This window comes from Melanostigma gelatinosum (genome assembly GCF_949748355.1).
Source record: "Melanostigma gelatinosum genome assembly, chromosome: 10".
Classification (NCBI taxonomy): Eukaryota; Metazoa; Chordata; class Actinopteri; order Perciformes; family Zoarcidae; genus Melanostigma; species Melanostigma gelatinosum.
In genome coordinates this window covers 26035787-26061189 of record NC_136643.1, presented here as the reverse complement: position 1 = coordinate 26061189, position 25403 = coordinate 26035787, and the positions used below count along the sequence as shown (strand labels likewise).

General features: G+C 45.3%; 1 protein-coding gene across 14 annotated transcripts in view; it reads left to right on the top strand.

The window, feature by feature from the left end:
- neb (nebulin) overlaps positions 1–25056 on the top strand; it is a 77115-nt gene extending 52059 nt beyond the window's left edge. Inside the window, exons 99-138 of one of the 14 annotated variants that reach the window (XM_079277411.1) lie at positions 134–238; positions 724–828; positions 916–1020; positions 1142–1246; positions 1669–1773; positions 1886–1990; positions 2094–2198; positions 2330–2434; positions 3933–4037; positions 5507–5608; positions 5734–5841; positions 5931–6035; positions 6118–6222; positions 6562–6666; positions 6766–6870; positions 6974–7084; positions 7190–7300; positions 7430–7531; positions 7791–7895; positions 9067–9180; positions 9323–9427; positions 11780–11884; positions 12290–12394; positions 14085–14195; positions 15611–15721; positions 16478–16591; positions 17668–17772; positions 17888–17992; positions 18285–18389; positions 18729–18821; positions 19187–19279; positions 19849–19941; positions 20228–20320; positions 21764–21856; positions 22190–22297; positions 22543–22729; positions 23051–23143; positions 23691–23831; positions 23910–24013; positions 24363–25056. In XM_079277411.1, coding sequence (XP_079133537.1) covers positions 134–238; positions 724–828; positions 916–1020; positions 1142–1246; positions 1669–1773; positions 1886–1990; positions 2094–2198; positions 2330–2434; positions 3933–4037; positions 5507–5608; positions 5734–5841; positions 5931–6035; positions 6118–6222; positions 6562–6666; positions 6766–6870; positions 6974–7084; positions 7190–7300; positions 7430–7531; positions 7791–7895; positions 9067–9180; positions 9323–9427; positions 11780–11884; positions 12290–12394; positions 14085–14195; positions 15611–15721; positions 16478–16591; positions 17668–17772; positions 17888–17992; positions 18285–18389; positions 18729–18821; positions 19187–19279; positions 19849–19941; positions 20228–20320; positions 21764–21856; positions 22190–22297; positions 22543–22729; positions 23051–23143; positions 23691–23831; positions 23910–24013; positions 24363–24536 — 4356 coding nt within the window. In that variant the 3' untranslated portion in view covers positions 24537–25056. Of the gene's footprint in view, positions 1–133; positions 239–723; positions 829–915; positions 1021–1141; positions 1247–1668; positions 1774–1885; positions 1991–2093; positions 2199–2329; positions 2435–3050; positions 3153–3932; positions 4038–5506; positions 5609–5733; positions 5842–5930; positions 6036–6117; positions 6223–6561; positions 6667–6765; positions 6871–6973; positions 7085–7189; positions 7301–7429; positions 7532–7790; positions 7896–9066; positions 9181–9322; positions 9428–11779; positions 11885–12289; positions 12395–14084; positions 14196–15610; positions 15722–16477; positions 16592–17667; positions 17773–17887; positions 17993–18284; positions 18390–18728; positions 18822–19186; positions 19280–19848; positions 19942–20227; positions 20321–21763; positions 21857–22189; positions 22298–22542; positions 22730–23050; positions 23144–23690; positions 23832–23909; positions 24014–24362 lie in introns of all 14 variants that reach the window. The other 13 variants (XM_079277417.1, XM_079277419.1, XM_079277420.1 and 10 more) reach the window with 13 other exon arrangements.
- The last annotated feature ends 347 nt before the right edge of the window (positions 25057–25403 follow it).

The window sequence follows — 25403 nt, the reverse complement described above, 5'->3', positions numbered from 1 at the left end:
TAAAGTATTACAGCAGCAGAGAGGCCAGTGCAACAACAGGAGGCATCAGTGGAGACGTAACACATAACTAAAGTATGTCAAAGTGGATGTCTGAGTTCACTTCATTGCACATATGAAATCCTGTGTTTTATAGGTGACCTACCCGGTGGAGGCCAAGAAGAATCTCGCCAACTTCTCCGTGGTCCTCGACACGCCAGAGTACAAGCGAGTGACCGAGCTGAAGACCCACATGAGCGGCGTGAGTCGTTTATCGCATGATAGTCAGACGTCCGTCCCGCTTGATTTATCGTCTTATTGGTGGAAACAGCAAAATGTTCAGGTCCCAGATTTACTGGGCTGCTGTTTTATTTGTTTCATATCTTTTCAGTCTGATGATTTTGTTTTATTTTATTTATTTTCAGTCAATGGTTTAAAAGTGAGCAATTCAGTTTGAGTGGAACCCAAAATAATCAGTCACTGTTTCTGAATTCTTTATGAGCTGGAAGAGTCAGCAGAGATGCACCTTGTGGTTCTCTCTTTAGATCAGCTTTCACTCAATATTTGATTCATATTTAGTTCAGAGCGTATAGATTGTGACTTAAAAGACATTTATGTCGATTAAAACTTCCAGATTATTGGTTCAGGTCTCGGTTAAATATCCGGCATCACATCCAGAGGTTTGTTTGTCAGAAATCCAACATGGCGACACATCTGAGACGTGTCTTTCTGCTCCTCTATTTGCAGATGATCTACAAAGCCCAGAGCAAGCAGGACATGGCGAAGGTCTCCACCACTGTGGACTCTGTGGACATCTTGAGAGCCAAATGGGCCCAGCAGCTGACGAACAACGCAAGTTCTGAACCCACCTTCACTCGCTGGGTGTATGGGTGTGCTTTTCTTTCGCTGATGGTCTAATGAGTATCTGTTCCTCTACAGTTCCAGTACACCAATGTGGCCAGTAAGGAGAGATCTCACTTCACTCAAGAGAGCGAAACTCCAAACATGGGCCACGCCAGAAGAATGAAAGTGATCTGCAGTGATGTGAGTCTTCCTCCTTTCTTCCCGTCGTACCTTCATCACCTGTAGAATCAAAGTATACGTTAACATTGTCAGTGATGATGTCACAAGTACGAATGAACTCTCCTCTTGCTGCTTCCCGTAGAACAAATACAAAGACCAGTATGAGAAGATGAAGCACAGGTACACCGCCATCGCTGACACGCCTCTCCTGATCCGGGCCAAGAAGGCCTACATCCAGTCCAGTGACGTGAGTTCCTCCCACAGCTCTTACTGATCAATGACCCTCCCTTCAGCAGGGGACATGTGTGTGAGTGGGAGGATTTCAAATGACACTGTGGGAATTGTTAAATGAAGATCTGATTTCATTTATTTCTTTCGAATGTTGTTTTATTGTATTGTATTACTTTTTCCGAGTGTGCGTCTTTTGACTTTATGTTTGTTTATATGCAACAAAAGAAAAGTTTTATCATCTCAGTAGGATTTCACATGCAAGGCATTTGCTTTGGTGTGCCGGTGCATCACATAAACATAGAAAGAACAAATCATGAACAGAAGTATGGAACAGAAGAGAAATACAACAACAATACCAACACCATGAAAGGTTGACAGTATGTCTGAGTTACAGATGCTTGTGGATGATGTGTTTGTGCGTCTGTGTTTGATCTGCAGCTGCGTTACAAAGAGACCTTCGAGCTCGCTAAGGGCCACTGCCACGCGGTGAAGGACGCGCTGAACCTCTCCTACCACCGCAGGGTCACCGATGACATCAGCGAGGTCAGCAGTGGGCACCAGCTGATCCATTGTTATATTCATTGTTCATCTTATATTGAGACATTTCAGATCATTTTCCAGCTTTCTTACTGTTTCTGTTGTTGCTCTTGCTCAGGTGAAATACAGAGAGAAGTACATCAACACTCTGGGAACGTGGAAGTCCATCCCCGACCGTCCCGAGTTCTTCTTCAGCAGAGTTGCCAACGAGAACGCCAGCAGCGTGAGTTATGAGCCCAGTGTTGAAGTATTTACTCCCTCAGTAGATAACAAAGGGGGTCGTTGACATTTGAATAAAACCGCTGTTTTATTATGTTCCCCTGTAGGTGAAGTACAAGGAGGACCTGGAGTGGCTGAAGGGAATCGGCTGCTACGTGTGGGACACGCCTGAGCTGGCTCAGGCTGAGAGGAACAAGAAGCTGTACAGTCAGGTGAGGGATCCATTCGCTCAGCAGTCATCTTCTCTAACGCTCATGTGATGACATGTTCTTCACTGTGCTGCATGAAGGCCCTTTACCGGAGCCGTGTGTTCCTAACGATCCGCTTCACTTCCTGCTCACAGAGACTCTACAGATCCTCCTTTGAGAAGAACCGAGGCAACTTCAAGTACACCTGCGACAGTCCGTTCTTCCAGGCTGCCAAGTACGCCTCCAGCCTCATCAACGACGTGAGTCCCTCCGTCTTAAGCTCAACGCAATCATTGTGACATCGTTATGAGTACTCTGTTGTAGTTCATTTGTAAAGGAGATATTTGAATCCCACGTCTCTGTTCCTGTGCATCTCTGTTGGACTCTCAGCTTGGAGGTAAAAGACTGTGAATTCATAGTATTATCATGTTTATTGACTGAAATGTTTATTAGCTGCTCTTGTTTATAGGTAACCATAACACCAAGTCTGTAGAAATGTGTCTAATCTTCTTCATATCAACTTGTTTCAGCGGTGGAGGAAGTACTGAGATCCTAGAAACACCACAGTTTAAAGTACTCCATTATGATCAGTAACATGTACTTATTAGTTATCACTACAGATAGACTTCATAAAGACCAGTTGTAGTTCATCATTGTGGAGCCAAAGTGAGATACTTTGCATCCTCCGGTAGATAAGAAGTATACGTTGGTGCTGCATCAAAGTATCTGTAAGTGTAGATGAATGTAGTAAAAGGAACAACATGTAGCAGAGTGGAAATATAAAGTAGCAGAAGATGTAAATACTCAGGTAACTGTACTTTCCTCCTCGTCACATGAGTACGTTTGTCTTTAACTGCCTTCTGATGTTCTGAGCAGAGATCCTACAAAGCTACTTATGAGAAATCCAAGGATAAGTTCACCATAACTAAAGACGACCCTAGATACGTCCTGGCCAGAGCCAACAACAACATGAGCCAGGTAAACGCCACCGACCCGGCCCGCCTCCTCCGCTGCAGGTCCGGTCCTGCAGACCTCCAGCAGCGGTGCATGAGGTCGGCGCATGATAGAGCTTCCAGCGCGACACCTTCCTCTCTTTGTGGGGCCGTCTTCTTTCTTTTAGGGCGCCGCTCAAAGAGCAGCCGGACGGCTTCGTTGAGTGAGCAGGACTCTCCTTCATCTGTGCCCTCGGAGAGAGACGGATTCATCCAGGGCCCACCGTTCTCCTTTTAAAGGCCAAACCTGACACTTAATGTTGGCCCACAGATTGTATTGTTAAGATGCCAAATGGTACGAGGATCCTTTGGTCCTTTGATTTATTTCCATGTGCCGCTGCCTCTCCATTGTGTTCTTACTTCTTTGGCACGAAACTGACTTCCAACAGTTGATAATTAGGAGTTCTACATCTTTCACTCACAAAACATAAACAGCAATTTTTTGGATAATTTTGACTATTATTTCTAGAAACATCTGGCGGGCCAAATGGAGCTTAATATTCACTCATTCATGTGTTCATCAAGCTTCTGAATACAAAGATTTCTGTCCCTCTGAAGGCACAGATGAGGACAAACAGCTCCTCCGGCACACTTGGGTCTCCGGAGCACTGCTCCAGTCCTCCCAGTGTTACTGCTGTTATCTTCACGTGTCCTCAACTTTGGCATGTGTGTGTGTGTGTGTGTGTGTGTGTGTGTGTGTGTGTGTGTGTGTGTGTGTGTGTGTGTGTGTGTGTGTGTGTGTGTGTGTGTGTGTGTGTGTGAACAGGCAAGGTATAAATCCAGAGCAAAGGATCTGCTAAAGAGAGGTTGCACTGAGCTTCAGCGCCGTGACATCCTCGCAGCCCTTTGCCAGTCCACTCTGAGCAGTCAGGTAAACGGACACAGAGCCGTGACCCGCGGTGACGAGCAGAACCTGATCCCTGTGTTCCTCTCTCTGCTCATCCTCCTGCAGAAACTACTTCCCTCCATTCAAACACTTTAACTTCCACACATTCCACCCTTCTCCGCATGCAGTAATCCGTCCATCACCTGTCCTCTCCTCTTCACGGCTCGTTGATTATCGGACCTTTAAGGACTTTACCCACTGTGTTTGGACATATGAAGCGAATAAAAAATACATATTTTGTTATTGTCGGTATTGACTGAAGGCTAAAAAGGCTAAAATCCACCAAATATGGATTGAAGCAGAACAGCTTGTTCGATAAAAACATGAGTTTATAAAATGATTCCACCTGTCTTTAAATAACTTCTGTCTTTCAGACTTCGTGTAACGCTCTGTAGTTACGAATAACATTTTATGACATTTTATGACCTTTTCTTATTGAGATTCCGGCAACAATTACATTTACTTCCAGGTCCAAATGAATACAAATCCTTTTTTTTTATAGTTTTTAAGACAAGCTGAACAAAACACGACTCAAAATGAGGAGGAGTCACAACTTTACAAACACCACGCTGACGTATTTACATGAGCAGGTTCAGCTGCAGTCACTGCTGGTGTTGTTGAGTAGGGAGAACCAAGTCCAGTCCAGAGGGGTCCACCAGGACCCAGACCGGTTCTCATATCCTGATGAATCCCTCCACATCTTTTCCAGAAGGAATATTCTCAGTTCCTCCTTTTACCAATCGTCCAGTGCACAGATGTCCAGAGTTTAAGAAAAGTGTTTCTTGCTGCAATTCATAGTATTCCCACCAATATAGCGCTGTGTTTGTTCTTTGCAGAGTCAAACTTTAGCTGCCAAGATACTGTGAGGAGGTGATATCTCCAAGTCAAACATGCCATGTGCCCATTTCTGAGTTGCATTTGAATTTGTTCACTGAAGCTCCGATTCAGTGAGCTGCTGCATGAGATGAGCGCCGTGGACTCACGACTGAAGAGCGCTAACGCGTGTCCTCGTCTTCATCTTCATCTTGGAGAGGAAAATCCCTCGACATGTTCCCTTCTGCATGTTTCATAAAGCATGTTTTCATAAACGTGTGCACGTCACCACTTCACTCATGAAACATACTGTACAAGTCTTTAAGTCTGATTTAATCTGATTGAGCTGGAGAACTATCCAAGAAAAACAAGAGTGTGTTTTGACTCTGTCGTGTTATTACAACAGAAACGTCTTCATGTGAGTTGACTCGGAGGAGGAAATGACCTAAATGTGACTTCTTGTCCGTCACTGTCTCTCATCGACGTCTCTTGCACCTTTTTCATGGATCGTTCTCCGTCTTTACTTCAGCTTGGTAGATTTGAAACACGTTGCCAGAATACACATGAATGATTTCAGCGGTGAATGGATTGTCTGAGCGTCACTAACCTTCTGGTGTTTGCACGTCATGGTCCTCCATCAGTGGAGGTACAGGGAGAAGTACGAACGGGCCAAGAACAAGTTCACCTTGGTTCTGGAGACTCCGTATTACGAGGCCCACAAGCGCAGCAAGAAAAGCACAGATGTGAGTTTTTGAATCTGTTTCAGAGGCTTACATGTTTCTATCAGACTAAAAGATGCTTCATTATGTCGTTATGTTTGGTGTCTTTTGAGTTTTTTCCTGACTATGTGATGATGATTATTCCTCAGATCATCTACAAGATGGAGTACAACAAGACCAAGGCGACGGGTTACACCTTACCCTTTGACACTCCACACCAGCAGCACATGAAGAGGGTCAAGGATATCACCAGCAATGTAGGCCCCGCTCACACTGACTGCACACGGTTATGAAATATGAAACGCGTGTCTTTGTGTTTGACGTTTTATTTTCATGCATCTTGCAGCTGAAGTACAGAGAAGTTTACGAGAAGAGCAAAGCCCAGATCAACATCGACCCCGAGGCTCGGTCCATCCGTGCTGCCAAGGAGGCCTACAAGATCAACAGCAACGTGAGCGTCTCCAGTCATTCAGCCAGCAGACATTCAAACTCCACACACCTGAGAACATGCATTCTATCTTCTTCTTCTTTAGCTCACCTACAAGAAGAAGTACGAAGCCACCAAGGCCAAGTGGATCTGGACGGCAGACAGACCCGACTTTCTCAATGCTGCCAAGAACTCCCTGCAGCAGAGTGATGTGAGATGCTGCTGCTTCTTCTTCTGGTTTTTCATTGTTGTAAAAGAAGCAATAGCAAGATCAGCATTTCATCACCTTGAACACAAAGTCAGGGACCGAACGATGGAACAGGACTTGGAGAAAGTGATTCCTGCTTTTATCTCCGGCAAAATGAATTACTGCAACGGACCCCGAAATACATCCACGAGGCTCCTGGAACAGAATTGATTTTAAAGTCTCATTACGTATCTATAAATCTCTACATGTATCTGCTAGTAGTGGTCAGAGCAAAGTCTTAACATAACCATATATATATATACATGCTGAGTGATATTTCTGCTCACGTCGTTTCACCGACAGGTTGAGTACAAGTATGACAAGGAGAGCATGAAGGGCTGTGTGATCCCCGTCGTGGACGACAGGTTGACCCTCCATAATCTGAAGAACACAGACATTGCCAGCGAGGTGAGTTTCTCCACGTCTTCTGTGATTCATCTCATTACTTCACCTGTCTTCAGAACTGCATGTTGATACTTGTTGACACCGTTTGCTGCTGCTCTCCAGCTGAAGTACAGAGAGAAGTACGAGAAGGCAAAGGGCCACTACATCGCCGTCAACGACACTCCTCAGATCCTGCATGCCAAGGCTGTGCGCTCTCTGGTGTCAGAGGTACGTTTGCTTCAGTCAAAAGGAACCAGTTATCATTCACGTTCAGAATAAGATCTTTTATGACTTTAACTCTACATGTGTTATGATGATTTTTCATCCTCAGAGCAAATACAAGCTGGCCAGTAAGAAGAAAATGCAGTCCGGCTTGTTCACCACCCTGTCGGAGACTCGTGACACCGTTCACAGCAAGGCGATCAACAAGCTCATCAGCGGGGTACGAAGACCCGCCTTCATCTGACTGACAGCAGCTCGGCCGCCTCGTAGGCCCGGACTTGTTTGGTGCGGCTGTCCCTGATGTTCCTCTTGTCCTTCTTTACAGAAAGTCTACAAAGCGAAGTTTGAGAAGGAGAAGGGCAAGTCCATTTACAACAACATGATCGTTCCACCTGATGTCCAGCACGCCATGGGCGTGGCCAAGACTCAGAGCAACGTGAGTCGTCTCCTCATCCTCAGATATGATCGATGTCCTTTACAGCACACGCTCTCCGCGTTGGGATAGTTTCACAGCCTCTTGTCTTTGGTGCATCCTGCATTCTGCTTCTCTGCACAACCTCCACAGATCGCCTACAAGAAAGATGCCAAAGCCAACCTCCACTACACGAGTGTGGCCGACCGCCCCGACATCACGAAGGCGACTCAGGCTGCCAAGCTCATCAGTGAGGTAATCACACAGTTTATGAGTCAGAGCTGCACACACACACAGGCAGCAGCCTGATGTTTCCCACAGTTACCATGAATACATGAACCGCTGTTTGCAGAACAATATCATGTTCATCTGTTTGTGGGGAGCCACAATCGTGACTGCACATTAGAATTTGATTGGTTGTGCAGCCCTGCACACAAACAGACGAAACGACAGGAAACAGCTGCTGTCTGTTTCACGGTCCACTGATTCTAGTTCTGGTCTCGTCTCCGAACAGATCGGTTACCGTGAGAAGGCCCGTGAGGAGGCGAGCCGCGGAGGTTCTCTGGTCCACCGCCCAGACATCACTCTGGCCACTGAGGTGTCCAAGCTGACCAGCCAGGTACGTCACAACCCCAAATCAACCAGGCCAGACATGCTGCTCCTCCACCACGTTACCATCTCCTAGAAAACCTCCGCTTTCATCACACACGACCACCGGAACCAGCACCTGCAAAGGTCTTCTGTGTGGGCGTCACGGTCACACCAGCCTTGCTGTGGTAGATACTGAGCAGCAGTCCTGTAGGCAGTGTGCAAAATACCCTGTGGCAATCGGGGGGGGGGGGTCCGTCTCCCCCGATTGCTCACCCCCCACAAACACCGTCCTGGTGTCGAAGAAGAGGCGAGACGACATCCTGCTTTAATCCAGGGTCTCACTGAAAGGTTCTGGATCAGATTTGTCCAAAGAGTCCGTTTAGGTCCACAAACAGACGTGAAGACGGGCTCGCTTCACGCAGCCTGTGCCATGTCGTCTCTCGCAAACACTCGCATGTTCTGCAGATGCATCAGTCCGCTTTTAAAAGAGTTTTTTTTTTTAATGGTCTTGTGACTGTAGCGACCGCTGAACGTCTGCTCTGGTGTTTCACACACCTGGAGGCCGAACGATAAGACTAGCAGCTTCCGTAGCGCTTCCTCTTCCCTCCTGCATCTTCCTCGTCTCAATCTGTCTTCCTGACGCCATGAAAGTACATTTCTGTGTTTTAACTCATTATCATTGTCTCCATCCTTAAACCTGTCCTCTTCCTCCGTCCTCCTGTCCTCTTCTTACTCCTCGTCTCTCTGTCCTCTTCCGCGATGTCCCTGTCTGTGTGTTTTCATCCCTTCATCTCACTGCGCTTTGTAGGTGGAGGCCAAGCCCTCCCCCCATGGAGTGGCTTCCTATGATACCCACCAGATGATTGATGTGATTGATTCACATGTTACATGTTCTTCTCCTCGAGCCTGGAACCAAACTGCAGACTAGTGATCTCTGAATGAAAAGTGGAGATAAACTGATGCATGAGAAGACTTGTAGGATACACAGTTTGACTACAGTTGTTTTTTCTTGTATAACTAGGGATGCAAACTTCATTTATTTGAGTCTTAATATTTAAAGTCATACGTTATGCAACATTTCTAAAACATGTAAACAAAACTGTCCCTTTTTATGCACTTAAAAAGAAGCGTTTTGTTCTCTAAATGTGCCCCGTTGGGTGGAGTCTGTACACTAACTCTCACATATATCCTCCCAATAGTTGAAGTACAAGGAGAAGTTTGACAAGGAGATGAAGGGAAGGAGACCACAATACGACCTGAAGAACAGTAAGATTTACCAGACGTTGAAGGATGCCACTGTGTTGGCTAGTGAGGTGAGTGAAGAACCCTTTGAGACGTGAAACCAATCAAGTAGCAAGACTTTGATTACAAATCTCTCATAAACACGTCAGGAAGCGACTGAATATCAAGTGCAAAGACTGCGAGACGTGTTCGTTGATAGATGTGTCCGTGCAGGTGAAGTACAAGCTGGACCTGAAGAAGCTGCACAAGCCGGTGACCGACATGGCCGAGTCTCTGTCCATGCAGCACAACCTGAGCACCAGCAAACTGTCCAGCAGCGTAAGAGCCCGCTGCCTCTCACAGGGAGCTGCTGGAGTCAGACTCATGCGTCACCACTTTCACTATCGTTGACCACCTCATGGCTTCATCTGCACCCATCATCCACACATCCATCACCCACACATCCATCATCCACACATCCATCACCCACACATCCATCATCCACACATCCATCATCCACACATCCATCATCCACACATCCATCACCCACACATCCATCACCCACACATCCATCATCCACACATCCATCATCCACACATCCATCATCCACACATCCATCACCCACACATCCATCACCCACACATCCATCACCCACACATCCATCATCCACACATCCATCACCCACACATCCATCACCCACACATCCATCATCCACACATCCATCATCCACACATCCATCACCCACACATCCATCACCCACACATCCATCATCCACACATCCATCATCCACACATCCATCATCCACACATCCATCATCCACACATCCATCATCCACACATCCATCATCCACACATCCATCACCCACACATCCATCACCCACACATCCATCATCCACACATCCATCATCCACACATCCATCACCCACACATCCATCATCCACACATCCATCACCCACACATCCATCATCCACACATCCATCACCCACACATCCATCACCCACACATCCATCATCCACACATCCATCATCCACACACCCATCATCCACACATCCATCATCCACACATCCATCATCCACACATCCATCACCCACACATCCATCATCCACACATCCATCATCCACACATCCATCATCCACACATCCATCACCCACACATCCATCATCCACACATCCATCATCCACACACCCATCATCCACACATCCATCATCCACACACCCATCATCCACACATCCATCACCCACACATCCATCACCCACACATCCATCATCCACACATCCATCACCCACACATCCATCACCCACACATCCATCATCCACACATCCATCACCCACACATCCATCACCCACACATCCATCATCCACACATCCATCATCCACACATCCATCATCCACACATCCATCATCCACACATCCATCATCCACACATCCATCATCCACACATCCATCACCCACACATCCATCACCCACACATCCATCACCCACACATCCATCACCCACACACCCATCATCCACACATCCATCATCCACACATCCATCATCCACACATCCATCACCCACACATCCATCATCCACACATCCATCATCCACACATCCATCATCCACACATCCATCATCCACACATCCATCATCCACACATCCATCATCCACACATCCATCACCCACACATCCATCATCCACACATCCATCACCCACACATCCATCACCCACACATCCATCATCCACACATCCATCATCCACACATCCATCACCCACACATCCATCACCCACACACCCATCATCCACACATCCATCATCCACACATCCATCATCCACACATCCATCACCCACACATCCATCATCCACACATCCATCATCCACACATCCATCACCCACACATCCATCATCCACACATCCATCACCCACACATCCATCATCCACACACCCATCATCCACACATCCATCATCCACACATCCATCACCCACACATCCATCATCCACACATCCATCATCCACACATCCATCATCCACACATCCATCATCCACACATCCATCACCCACACATCCATCATCCACACACCCATCATCCACACATCCATCATCCACACATCCATCACCCACACATCCATCATCCACACATCCATCATCCACACATCCATCACCCACACATCCATCATCCACACATCCATCACCCTGTGACTCATCTGGTAGTGATCCTCACCCTGACCTCTGACCCTCTCACACCATCACCTCCTGTAGTTCATTAATGATCACTTAACACAAAACCCCTCCTCCATTGATTCTAAATCATTTTTCATACAATTTTGAACCACCATTTGGAATTAATTCAACCTGACAAACTGACAAACCCTAACCCTAACCCTAACGATTCAGAGATGTTTTCTTGTAAATTTAAGGATTTAATATTCTCAGAAAATATTGAATTTTTTCTGGTTATTTTGTGAGTTTTTTTCTCATAAATATTCAACCAAAATCTGAAGCTTTTTACTCTGAATATTACCCCCCTCCCCCGGCTCTATAATATATTTATTTTACCAACAATAACGCTGATACGCCGACGTAGTTTTCACAATTATATTGTGACTATTTGTGTTTCTGTCATAACATAAGAGACTTCTTTAGCACTTGTAATGATGGGAGTAACCTCCAGAGAGTCTTTGTTCTGAGCTGTCTGACTTTACTGGAATCCCCCGTAGTACTGCTACAAGAAGAAGTTTGAGGAGAGTAAGGGTCACTACCACATGATCGCTGACACACCAGAACAGCTCCATCACAAGGAGGCCACTGAACTCCAGAGCAGCGTAAGTGGAACCGGCTGCTCAAACACATGATGTGATTCATGAATCTTCATCCGCTGCTCGTACAGGCTGCTGTTGAAATGTCATTAACAGTAACGCACCGTTGGAACGTAAATTAGCTTTAAGCTAACTCTTTTTAAGAGTTAAGAGTTTACTTTATAAACTTTTTAAATGTTGATTTAATCTTAAATACACAGCATTAGGTGTTTTGCATGTATTCAAACTGTGCAGACTGTTACTGTAACTGTTCCTATTTTGCGGTTGATGTTGTGTTTTAGATTTTATAAAGTATTTTTACTGCCTTCCAAGCAGCTACAGGTTTCCATTCATGCCCATAGAATACAAGTTACACTATTATATTATGAAGGTGTGTGTGTGTGTGTGTGTGTGGGGCTGTGCGCTGTGCAGGTGAAATACAAGGAGAAGTATGAGAAGGAGAAGGGAAAGGCCATGCTGGACTACGAGACGCCCACATATGTGACGAATAAAGAGGCGCAGCACATGCAGAGTCAGGTAACTCCCCCCGTCCGCCTCCTCTCTGAGTTCAGAAACACAGAGCACTTCATCACCAGCCTCTGAGCGTCTGTGAAGAACATCAGATATATCTACGTGCTTCAGCTTGTTGGATGTCCAGCTGTTCTTATTTTACAGTGCCTTTAATGCCAGTTTATAGAATCAAGACAATGCGGATCACAGTACATTGGGTATCAGCTTTCCCATTTCAAAATCTTGCAATAAACTGGGAGGAGGCAGTGTAGAATGTAGAATGTGTTGTGAACGCTGTGTGTATCGCTGTTCTTACTATAACACACTGCGTATGTGATATAATACACTGCGTATGTGATATAATACACTGCGTATGTGATATAACACACTGCGCATGTGATATAACACACTGCGTATGTGATATAACACACTGCGCATGTGATATAACACACTGCGTATGTGATATAACACACTGCGCATGTGATATAACACACTGCGTATGTGATATAACACACTGCGTATGTGATATAACACACTGCGCATGTGATATAACACACTGCGCATGTGATATAACACACTGCGTATGTGATATAATACACTGCGCATGTGATATAACACACTGCGTATGTGATATAATACACTGCGCATGTGATATAACACACTGCGTATGTGATATAACACACTGCGTATGTGATATAATACACTGCGTATGTGATATAATACACTGCGTATGTGATATAACACACTGCGTATGTGATATAACACACTGCGTATGTGATATAACACACTGCGTATGTGATATAACACACTGCGTATGTGATATAATACACTGCGCATGTGATATAACACACTGCGTATGTGATATAATACACTGCGCATGTGATATAACACACTGCGCATGTGATATAACACACTGCGTATGTGATATAACACACTGCGTATGTGATATAACACACTGCGCATGTGATATAACACACTGCGTATGTGATATAACACACTGCGTATGTGATATAATACACTGCGTATGTGATATAACACACTGCGTATGTGATATAACACACTGCGCATGTGATATAACACACTGCGCATGTGATATAACACACTGCGTATGTGATATAATACACTGCGTATGTGATATAATACACTGCGTATGTGATATAACACACTGCGTATGTGATATAACACACTGCGTATGTGATATAACACACTGCGTATGTGATATAACACACTGCGCATGTGATATAATACACTGCGTATGTGATATAATACACTGCGTATGTGATATAATACACTGCGTATGTGATATAATACACTGCGCATGTGATATAACACACTGCGTATGTGATATAATACACTGCGCATGTGATATAATACACTGCGTATGTGATATAATACACTGCGTATATGATGCTGCCTGATCTTACTCCCACGGTGCAGGGAAGACAAAGCTGAAGTGTATGTTTCTCAGTCTGTTGAATCTTCGTATGGCTCCAGTGTAAGCCTATAAGACTATAATGAGCTTAAACATTTATCCAGATTGTTGTTATTCTGGTGGCAAACCTCCAGACGTTTGTCTCAATAAACACTCCACACGTGCACAACTACGTCACGTTAAAGACGGCGTCACCACCAGGACTACGGTTATGAACCGTGTCAGGTAACCGCTGCTCTGCTCGCATGTCATTTGAGTTCTGTCTTTGTCTTTTCCGGCCAATAGAAAGACTATAAGAAGGACTTTGAGGAGCACATGAGGGGCAAGAACCTCTCGGGGTTGGAGGTCACCCCCGCCATGATACATGTCAGACACGCCACCAAAATAGCCAGTGAGGTAACTAAGAGGACCATCCATCCCTCTACCTCGCTCCTTATAATCATACTAAGACCACATCACCACCTCGGTCCTCCTTCCCTTTCACCTCCTTATTTATTTAATCTCACAAGTTCTTCCTTCTCTCGATGGTTTCAGTTTGTTTGCATGATTCTCTTCCCGTCCCTCAGCTCTTGATGAGAGTCCGTCTCTCTTCTCTCCGTAGTTTAGTGTTGTTTGTTTGTTTCTATTTATATTTCTGTCTGTTCACACGTTGGACTCCTCATTTCACCATCAGAAGACGACTAACCGCTTCATGTTAACAGAATAAAGTCTGCATGCAGTCATGTGAGTCACAAAATGTGAAACGTTGACTTGAGTTGTGATGTTGCTGTTCTTGTTTCCTCGTATCTGACAGAATGTGGTTCACATTGTGGTTCATCAGGAGTCTTTGCCGAAGTCACCGATGCCTCCGCTCTCTGATTTTATTTTAATATTCACTGATTTATAATCAGTCGGCGATTGTTGGTGATATTTCAGAGTTATGGGCGTTCTTATTTGATACTTCCTGCTCTGAGGACGAGCGAGGATACTCGTCTTTAACGGCCGACAGGCTCCCTCATTGATTATCAGTTATTTGATCTGATTCTTCATTTATTAGACAGATTTGATCTGTTACTTCCTTCATTCACTTTTATTCAAGATATTAAAGTCAGAGAGAGCAGCAGGAAACATATTTTACATCAGTTATTGTCATTTCCATTCAGTCACGTGAGGCTGATAAACAATTTCCTGTGTTCAAAAGACATCATAGTCATATTCTGGGTTATTAAACAAGGACTTCACCATCAGAATATCAATGAATACAGATGTACATAATGAATGAAGAATACATTCTGCCAGTAGAGATGCACGCAGTTCAGGGATGAACACAGAATGCATGTTAAACAGCCAACAGGCTACTTCATAACTATCAGTACAGTTCACATGTGTGCACTCCATCAAGTCTCTCCAGCTGTTCAAGCCGACTGACAGCTGATCCGACGTCTCGTTTCCTCGTTTCCTCTCTCCTCGCGTGGTTTCCTTGTCTATCCATGCATCCCTGGTGGGAGGGACTAGGAGGCAGGGAAAACACGCAAGTGAAGGAAACAATGGATGCAAATAAGAGACTTAGGATTGTAGGTTTAAACTTGCACAAACCTCCGGCATGGAGGGTGACCAGTGTTCCTGTTGCCCTCTGAATGGCCTACTGTTCGAGTGATATAAAGGACCTGAACTCTGAATCGATCAGCGCTTCAGCGGTCGTTGGTGGCTTTGAGCTCAGAGTGGCACAAGCCTTGTATCTTGTCCCTTTGTGCCGTCTGTCTGTATGCCTCGGCCTGGCCTGCCTTGTGTTCCCTTTGTCCGAGTCTCTCTGTTCTTCTTCCGTCCTGTAGAAAGAGTACAGGAGGGATCTAGAGGAGGGAGTGAAGGGTAAAGGCCTAACTTTACCGGAGGAAACTCCGGAGCGTTGGAGAGCAAGGAATGCCACTCAAATCCTGTGTGAGGTACGACTGACTGAGTGCCTTTCCCTCACAATCATCCGCTGAGTTCTCCCCTTTAACGAGCTTAATGCCTCTGTAACGGGCCACTGCTGGGTTTCCCTCTGCCTTTCATCCTCGCTTCATGACATCACTAATCTTCCAGCATCATCCTCCTGTGATTTCTAGAATTTGATGTTCCCACGATTCTCTCTGATAGAGTTTATGTCTGGTTCCAAAAGTTAACCTTAAATGTACTCTAAGCATATGTAGTTGTATCTAATGTGTTGATGAAACAGTTCTTTATATTTATATTATAGCACATGTCGACGTGCAACCACAGCCAGCCTGTAACTCAGACGCAAGAAGAAAAGATGCTTCATGCTCAAGATGGCTTTAAAGATTAACTTTGAGTTCAATTCATTTTAATTTATTGATTTCTTTGTGTAGATATGCTCTGCATGCTGTTAAAGGTTGGTTTTTGTAGTGCATGATAGATAGAGCGCTGTAGATAAACTGAGATAATAGAAAATGAAGCGTTTTTAAAAGATGTATGCTTTAACACACTTCCTTTAACTACTGCTGTTTTATTTTCCAGCTTTGGGTGGAGCTTCACACACACACTCTGCTGTCCTTTAAAACCCTCCTAATCTCCTCTAACTCTTCTTCAGTCACCATTCCCGTGACCTTTTTGGTTTTGCAGCCCCGCTCTTAATCTCACTAGTAGTCAGCTTTGAGCAAACGGAGCTTCTACGTAACACGAGTCACCTGTGGTGTTTGCAGAGAGAGTACAGGAAGTCGCTGGAGCTGGAGATCAAGGGAAGAGGAATGTTGGCTCTGGCTACAGACACTCCGGACTTCATGAGGGCGAGGAACGCGACCGACATCCTCAGCCAGGTCTGACTCACTTCCTGTTTTCATGTCGTGGGCAACGTTGCCTAAATGAATGTAGTTAACGGGGCGGGGCTTAAGTCCAGGGCCCTGAGGACCAGGACCTGACAATCAAAATGAATAGTTTAATATTATGTAGGTTTATATGTTAAAAGACTAGCTTGAAATGATCAGCTGATTTACAGTATATTTGAAAGTTCAGTCCGAATGGATTCATTGTGCTTAACAGTGCAGCCTTCTATCTATAAGAATGTCATAAAATAGGTTTCTAAACCTGCGATGTGGTGGCAGTTTCATGATCAGCACCATGGACAGCTCTCCACACCAAACAAGCACGACTACGGCAGCTCAGGGGGGACAATTCCAGAAAACAATGTACACTAAAAGAATATGAATAATATGATTGTGGCAGGAAAGTGAGGCAGTAATATATAATATTATTACAGATTCTTTGCTTGAGATGTTTGTGATCTTCTCATGTTGCCGCTGTGCACACATGACTCGAACCTGACTCATTGTTGACAAACTGTCTTGAAAAGTTTAACATTCTGTTTACTGATCAAGAGGGCTCATCAGTAGCATCCCCTGCTTTATGGTCTGTTAGACACCTGTCAATCACTGTGTAGCCCCGCCCTAAAGCATCCCCTGCTTTATGGTCTGTGTGACTCTAAATGGACCATAATGTACTAAATGAACATCATGCTGGACTGAAGAAGACTTGAAACTAGAGATTGAGACATAAACTCATGTTTACAATGTTTACTGAGGTAATAAATCAAGAGAGAAGTAGAGTCATTTTCTATAGACTTCTATACAACCAGAGGAGTCGCCCCCTGGTGGACACTAGAGAGAATGCAGCTTTAACACGTGAAGCACTGACTTCACCACCGGAGGTTGTTATTTGTTGCTGTCCATTAATGGAGCTGAAATAATGTTGCCGGGCCCTAAAGTAACAGTAAGCCTTGCCTGATTGTGGAACATACATAAATATTCCATGCAGCAGTTCTGGTGTTTTCATGTCTGTGCTTCTGGTTTTAGTTCCAGGTCAGAATCTGTGCTGACTGATGTTTTCTGTTCCTCAGGCTAAATACAAGCACACCGCTGAGATGGACAGGGCCAGCTACACAAGTGTCATCGACACTCCAGACATCCTCCACGCTCAGCAGATGAAGAACATGATCAGCCAGGTCGGGTTATCAGAATCGAAACCAATCCTAGAAAATATCTGGAGACAACTGAAATACTGTTTAAAACTCTCTATTTGAATGAAATATTCCTGTCGTTTGTGTCTTTGTCCAACAGAAAAAGTACAAAGAGGAAGCTGAGAAGATCATGTGTCACTACGTTCCCGTCCTGGACACTCCGGAGATGCAGAGAGTCCGTGAGAACCAGAAGAACTTCAGCACTGTAAGTAGAACCATGTCAGTGATGAATTGTTCTGGTTCTGCTGGGGCAGCATGTATGAAGACAGAGGTTCTTCTGGTGTCTCTGTTTGTCTCCATGTCTGCCTCAACGTATTACCTTCAATACTTTATACTTTTCTTCGGCGTCTCTTAATGATTGAATAATTGAATCCAGCTGGAAATGAAGTTTTTTCCGTCGGTTCATGTTTCTGTTCATATGGACGAGTAGCTTCTCTTTCTTTGACCTCTTTATCGCTGTGAAACATCTTAACTGCACTTTGTTTTTCTCCCCGTAGCATCAATACCAGAGTGACCACAGAAGCGAAATGGGCAAAGTGTCCACGATAAAGGACACTCCAGAAATGCTCCGTGCTAAAGAGAATACAAAGAATTTCAGCTCGGTACCTACGACATCACTTTAATGCTTTCTAACAACACTTTGTTCTTGGTTTGATTTCTTCTTTAAACCCTGACATGCAGCCTTTCTGTCTTTGGACCAAACGGATGTTTCTTGTTAACCTGGTGGACTCTGCAGCAGTCTAACTCTCGCTGCTAACACCTGACCTGTTCTTCTCTAGCGTCAGCTTGAGACTCGTTAGTGCGGCGCTTGTGTGTTGTTAGATACGTGTTGACAGCACGTGTCCCTCGACATGTTTCATGATTCTATCACCTCGTCCTCATGATGCATAAGAGTTGACATCAGGCTAACCGCCGGTCTGCTGCTTTCACTCCTCGTAAAGATTCAGTACAAAGAGGAGGTGGGAGGAGGAACGTCTTTGCCCGAGACCCCCGAGATGGAGAGAGTCAAACGCAACCAGCACACCATTAGCACGGTACTCCACAGAGTGACCCTGCCCTCCGTCATCTCCTCCTCCAACCGGTCCTCCCTCCTTCCTCCCTCCTTACTCCCTCCTTCCTCCTCCCTCCTTACTCCTCCCTCCTTTCTCCCTCCTCCCTCCTTCCTCCTCCCTCCTCCTCCCTCCTCCCTCCATCACATCTAAATGCTGTGTCATGCATTGAGAGCAGAGCAGCCCTCTGTATGAGCCTCATACTCAGCTCCCAGTGAGACGGTTCCACTAACAGCGTGATGTCATTGTTCAGTGTTGTGAATGAACGGGCGTGTCCACCGTGCACGCCGTGCTCCTGTTTGTCTCCGTGTCGTCTCACTTTGTTTCTGTGTCATTTATGCAACGGGCAGATTCAGTACAAGGAGTCTGTGGGTCAAGGCACCTCCATCCCAGATCTCCCTGAGGTGAAGCGGGTCCGAGAAACCCAGAAGAACATCAGCTCGGTAGAAGAACAGACCTGCAGTGATCTGAACCGATCCCTTAAAATCATTCCCGACGCCCTCTGACCTCTCCTCCTAGTCTAAAACAGAACCTCCCCCTCCTGTTCTACTGGTGTTCCTCCTCCATCATAACTAACATTCAGAAATCACACCTTTTGTTTCTAGCAGCTTTTGTTGTCGACTTCATTTTGAATTTCCTCAAGAACATAATTTCCCTCAATTTGTTCCCTAAATAAGTGCATTTCCTGGATTTGTTTTTAAGTTAATGACTTATTTTTTAGTCCCTCTTAAGATGAAAACTAATCCTCCTCTGAGTGTTCTCGTCATATTTGACTTTCCGACCGTAGCCTTGAAGACGTTACTTCCTGTGTCTTCAGTAATAGTTCCTCCTCCTCCATCTCAACTAAAGCTCATCAATCACTCCTTTCTTCACCAGCCTCCGTTGATGGCCAAAAACCAAAAACATCCTGAATAAGTCTCCATCTCCCTGGATTCTTTAACACAACTAATGCTCCTTTGAGTGTTTCCGTCATCTTTGACTTCTTTGTGTCTTGTGTTGTCTCGTTCATAAGATTCAATACAAAGCAGGAGTGGAACAAGGAACGTCCGTATCAGAGACCCCCGAGATGGAGAGAGTCAAACGCAACCAGCACAACATTAGCACGGTAGAGAGACCCTACATCTGTCCCCACCTCAAACATAAGCAAACCCTCCTCAGCCTTCAGATTAGATGCAGATCTACCCCGATGAGCCTCGTTGGGGGTTCAGCTAAACCTCTTTAACAACCCGCTTCTCCATCCTCAGGAGAAACTCTGTAATTCCACCTTTCATGTCTGCTGTGGTTGTTTTTTGGTGTGTTGTCTTCCTGGATTTCTGTCTGATTGTCTCACTCACTTATTTTTTCCTCCACTTTCTTTTCTAAAAACCTCAAACCCGATGTTTGTTGGGCAGATAAAATACAAGGACTCTCTGGGTCGAGGCACGGCGATACCGGACCTCCCGGAGGTGAAGCGGGTCAAAGAAATCCAGAAGAACATCAGCTCGGTAGAAGAAACGAACAAACCCAACCCCGGTCCACGTGTGCTCCCTAACTGAGTGGATTAGTAGTGCTCATCCCTTTAATGCATAAAGCCTGTTTCTCTGCTGTTTCCTCCCTCCATCTTTAATCTTCACCATCAAACCCCTCCTCCTGTGATGTCCCGTATCTTAACACAGCTTTTATTTCCACATTAACAAATCTTTTCCACTTTACAGCTAACGCCAAACTAAACCTCCTGCTGCAGCGTGTTCGGAGTGTGATTTGTGTTTTCTTCCCACAGCAGAGATCCAGGAGAGTCACTCTAGAGAGAAACTATAGGACCAATTTCTCAGACGCTGTTTCAACTTATTCCATCGAAAACTTCAATTTATTTGAAATATCCTGTTTTGTCTGCATCTTTTTTAAGGTTAACCTCTGAACCCTGAGCTGTGGTCTGTAACACAAAGTCCTCTAGAAACAGAACCACCACGAGTAGAAGAGAGAACTAGAGCATGTCTTCAGTGCAGAATAACAGTCATGATGTCATCAATCATAACAAAAAACACAAGTTGAATTTCTTCGACAACTTATTTTACAAAAATCAGAAACCAATGTAATCTATATATAATATATATAAAATATAGTGTCCACAAGTGTTACCAATATTAGAAAGAAAATAGATGCTCTACGTGCTGTATGTTATTGAACTATTCATGTTTTACAGCCTCTCTCTCCTCTCCTCTCTCCTCCTCTCCTCTCCTCCTCTCCTCCTCTCTTTTCCTCTCCTCCTCTCCTTTCCTCTCCTCTCCTCTCTCCTCCTCTCCTTTCCTCTCCTCCTCTCCTCTCTCCTCCTCTCTCCTCTCCTTTCCTCTCCTCTCCTCCTTTCCTCTCCTCCTCTCCTCTCCTTTCCTCTCCTCTCTCCTCCTCTCCTCTCCTCCTCTCCTCCTCTCTTTTCCTCTCCTCCTCTCCTTTCCTCTCCTCTCCTCTCTCCTCCTCTCCTTTCCTCTCCTCCTCTCCTCTCTCCTCCTCTCCTCTCCTCTCTCCTCCTTTCCTCTCCTCTCTCCTTTCCTCTCCTCCTCTCCTCCTCTCCTCTCCTCTCCTCTCCTCCTCTCCTCCTTTCCTCTCCTCTTTCCTCTCCTCCTCTCCTCTCCTCTCCTCTCCTCCTCTCCTTTCCTTTCCTCTCCTCCTCTCCTCTCCTCCTCTCCTCTCCTCTCCTCTCTCCTCTTTCCTCTCAGATGGTCTCAGATGAATCAATCATCACTTCATAGTTTCACACTTTAATGTTTTACACACTCTGGTTCAAACAAACAGTTTATTAGAGGAGACATTTTAAATATTATATTAAATATCACATTTTTAGGCTTCGTCCCACCGGTGGGTTTTGGGGTTGAGAGGGTTGTATAGGTGTGTGTTCGGAGTGTGTGTCGTGTTTGATTGGCTCTTCGGGCCGCTGTGCTTCTGTCCTCCAGGTGTTGTATAAGGACACCTCAGCCAAGGGAACCCCTGTGGTGTCTACCCCAGAGATGGAGCGAGTCAAAAGGAACCAAGAAAACATTAGCTCGGTACTTTGAGAACCACCTCTAGAACATGTTCTACTGAAGATGTGTTCTACCCCCCCCCCCCCCCCCACGTTAACCCGTTCTAACTGCCTCTGGTTCTTGTGCTAATTCTCCAGCCGTGGTGCTTCTGTGCACATCACCGCCGCTAAGCTTCCCTGCTCCTCTTCCTCCCCCTGAAGATTGGGAAGCTAATCCTTCAGCCTCTTGATAAAACAATGCTAACCCCCCCGTGTGTGTCCTCTTCCCATTCAGCCTCTTTGTGCCGCTAAACGTCTGCTTTGCGACGGCTTCAGGTTTGAAACGGCTCACTTGACCGCGTCCTCTCCTCCTCACCAGGTGCTGTACTCTGACAGCTTCCGTAAGCAGGTCCAGGGCAAGGCCTCCTTCGTTCTGGACACACCTGAGATGAGGCGCGTCAGGGAGACCCAGCGCAACATTTCCGGGGTGAGATTTCATGGTCTTTGTTTCTTTTGTTTGCTGTTAGTTTGTCAGTAGATCTCAGCCCCACATTTCTGTCTTTCTCATTTTCCAATAATTATAATTATTATAACAATTAAAATAATCCATTTCTATTTCCAATAAAGGATCGTAGTTTCCTAAGACAGCTGGGCACTGTAGGCTTTTAGAAAGCTTCACTCAAACAGGAGTGAAACTGCCTGTTTGTGGCTGTGATCTGTGATCTTCTTCAGGTGAGGTACCACGAAGAATTTGAGAAGAGCAAAGGCAGCTTCACTGCCACCGCCTCCGACCTGGTGATGGAGCGCGTGAAGAAGAACACGCAGGACTTCAGCGACATCAACTACCGCGGCATCCAGAGGCGCGTGGTGGAGATGGAGAGGAGGCGCGCCATCGAGCACGACCAGGAGACCACCACCGGTACGGCCGTTCCTTTAACATGCAGAGAGTGGTACTGTAAAAGACATTTGAAGTGGAAAGAAAGCAAAGTCGGCTTTGAAGGCTTGTTAAAGAACTTAAAGGAATAATAACTTTGTTTGGAGGTGTTAACATCCCAAATGCTTCCAACGAGTTTAAAACCTGTGATTTTGTAACGTGCGTTTCATTCGGTGGCCTGTCAGTGGCGTCGTCTCCTCGTTGTGTTTAAATGACCGTCTTGGTTTCCGGAGTTGCTCATGTATGTAATAATAAATCAGAGGAGCAGACTGAAGACGCTGGTCCTGTTTGACTCTGCGTCCTCAGATCTGCGTGTTTGGCGCACAAACCCCGGCTCCGTGTTCGACTACGACCCGGCGGAGGACAACATCCAGTCCAGGAGTCTCCACATGATGTCAGGTGAGACGCCAGACATCAGGTCAGCTGTGTTATGCATCAATAGGTATTACACGGTAATAACAGCAGAAACACTGTCAATTACACTCTGATGTTCAAATGAACTCATAGAACTCTCAGCATTTGTTTTTGAATTACTTTGTCACGGTTTACAATATTGTTAAATCATTTTTAACTCCACATTTAGCATCTATAAGTCAAATAAACAACACTTCAACACATAGTGAATAATAAACACAGTAATGCACATGAAAGGACATTTCATCATATATGTTATTATATATGTCAATCATATCATATGTAATAATATTTCAATCATCCACAGTAAAGGAATAGTTTGTTTTATTTATTTGTACGTATGAATCATTCACACGAGACGTTAAAGCTCTTAATAAGTTAAGTTAAAATGAATGTTAGGAAGAATTCATTGTCTCGTTCTCTTTATAGACCAGTTAAGTCCGCTGAACAAGACACAAATATAAGCACGTTTTATTCCAGTATGCTGTCAATGTGACGTCTGACCATAAGAACCGTATCTTTCTCTCGTCAGTTCACGCTCAGCGGCGCAGTAAGGAGCACTCCCGCTCCACCAGCGCTCTGAGCGGCGTTGGCGACGAGAAGTCTGAGGCGTCCCACGACGCCGACCACCACATGTCCCTCTACAGCAACGGCTTCATGGCCACCTCCATCGGTACGTGAGCCGCGTCTGGTGTTAGGATTTAAACGTGAGGTTTAGCATCGACATCGTGTCCGACTCCTCTCTGTGCAGGTTACCAGCACGCTAAGACTGTGGAGCTGCAGCAGAGGTCCTCATCAGTGGCTACGCAGCAGACCACCGTGTCCTCCGTCCCCTCACACCCCTCTACCACAGGGGTGAGTCACACACACACACACACACACACACACACACACACACACACACACACACACACACACACACACACACACAGGCTGCATGAGCAACACAACAGCACCAGTGGTTTAACTCTCACGTTGCTAGTTGGGTGTTTCTAAAGGTGCTTTCAGGAGGATTGACCAAACTAGTAAAGTATGTCATAAAACGTGTCAAATGTAGTATATTGTGTTGCAAAAATGTCATAAAAATCATAGTAGAAAATGTTATAAAATTGTTATTGTAATGCTATTTGTTAACAAGAATAATATAGAATATCACCACCCTCATACACACACACACTCTGACCGAGCTCCTTTCACTCCACAGAAAACGGTGCGCGCCATCTACGACTACGGCGCGGCCGACAGCGACGAGGTGTCCTTCAAGGACAGCGACGTCATCGTGAACGTGCAGGCCATCGACGAGGGCTGGATGTACGGCACCGTGCAGCGCACCGGCAAGACCGGCATGCTGCCGGCCAACTACGTCGAAGCCATCTAAGAGACGCCGCGCCCGACGAAGCGACACATCCACGGGACGAAACCGGATCGGCCGCATAGCCTGTAGCCTGTAGTCTGTAGCCTGTAGTCTGTAGCCTGTAGCCTGTAGTCTGTAGCCTGTAGTCGCTCTGTAACCGCCATCTTTCATGTGCTGCTGTTTCCTGTGGCTGTGACGTAAACATCATATAAATATTACCGATTATAAATGCTACGAATGACATTTTACTTTGTTTAAACTGTTCTGAGACGCACCACCACCACCAATACGCCCTTTGTATATTTAAAAAACTATATATATAAAAACACTTTTCTCAAATAGTTCCAATTATGTCTTTAATGGAACTTCTATGGAGACAAAGAAAAGACGACAACGATGAAACGATGAAGCCGCTCCTGAAGAGTCGTACGCGCCGCGCCTCAGTCTCCCTCCTTTACGCTGACGGCCGGCCACGAGTAGAATGTGTTTTTCTTTTCCTCCATTATTGAAGAGTAGCTAATAAAGCACACGAGCTCCTGCAGCACTCCGCCTCCGTCCTTTCATTCTCACTTCTTCAGAAACCTTTTTATTCTCATTGAATGGTTCAGATTCTGTAAAGCAGGTTCTTCCATCAAAAACAAACCAGTTAGACTTTCTGAAGCTGATAGTTAATAAGATAAATAAGAGTTAACAATATGCAAACAATATTCAGTTAAATCAAACACTAAGTATTTTGATAATTGATTCAAAAATATTATTACTTTTCTGATTCCAGCTTCTTAAATGTGAATACTTTCTGGTTTCTTTGCTCTGACTGAATAATATTTGAAGACGTTTAACAAAGACAGCAGCCGAGCTCAGTCAGAAGTTACTGATCCTCAAGTTACATTT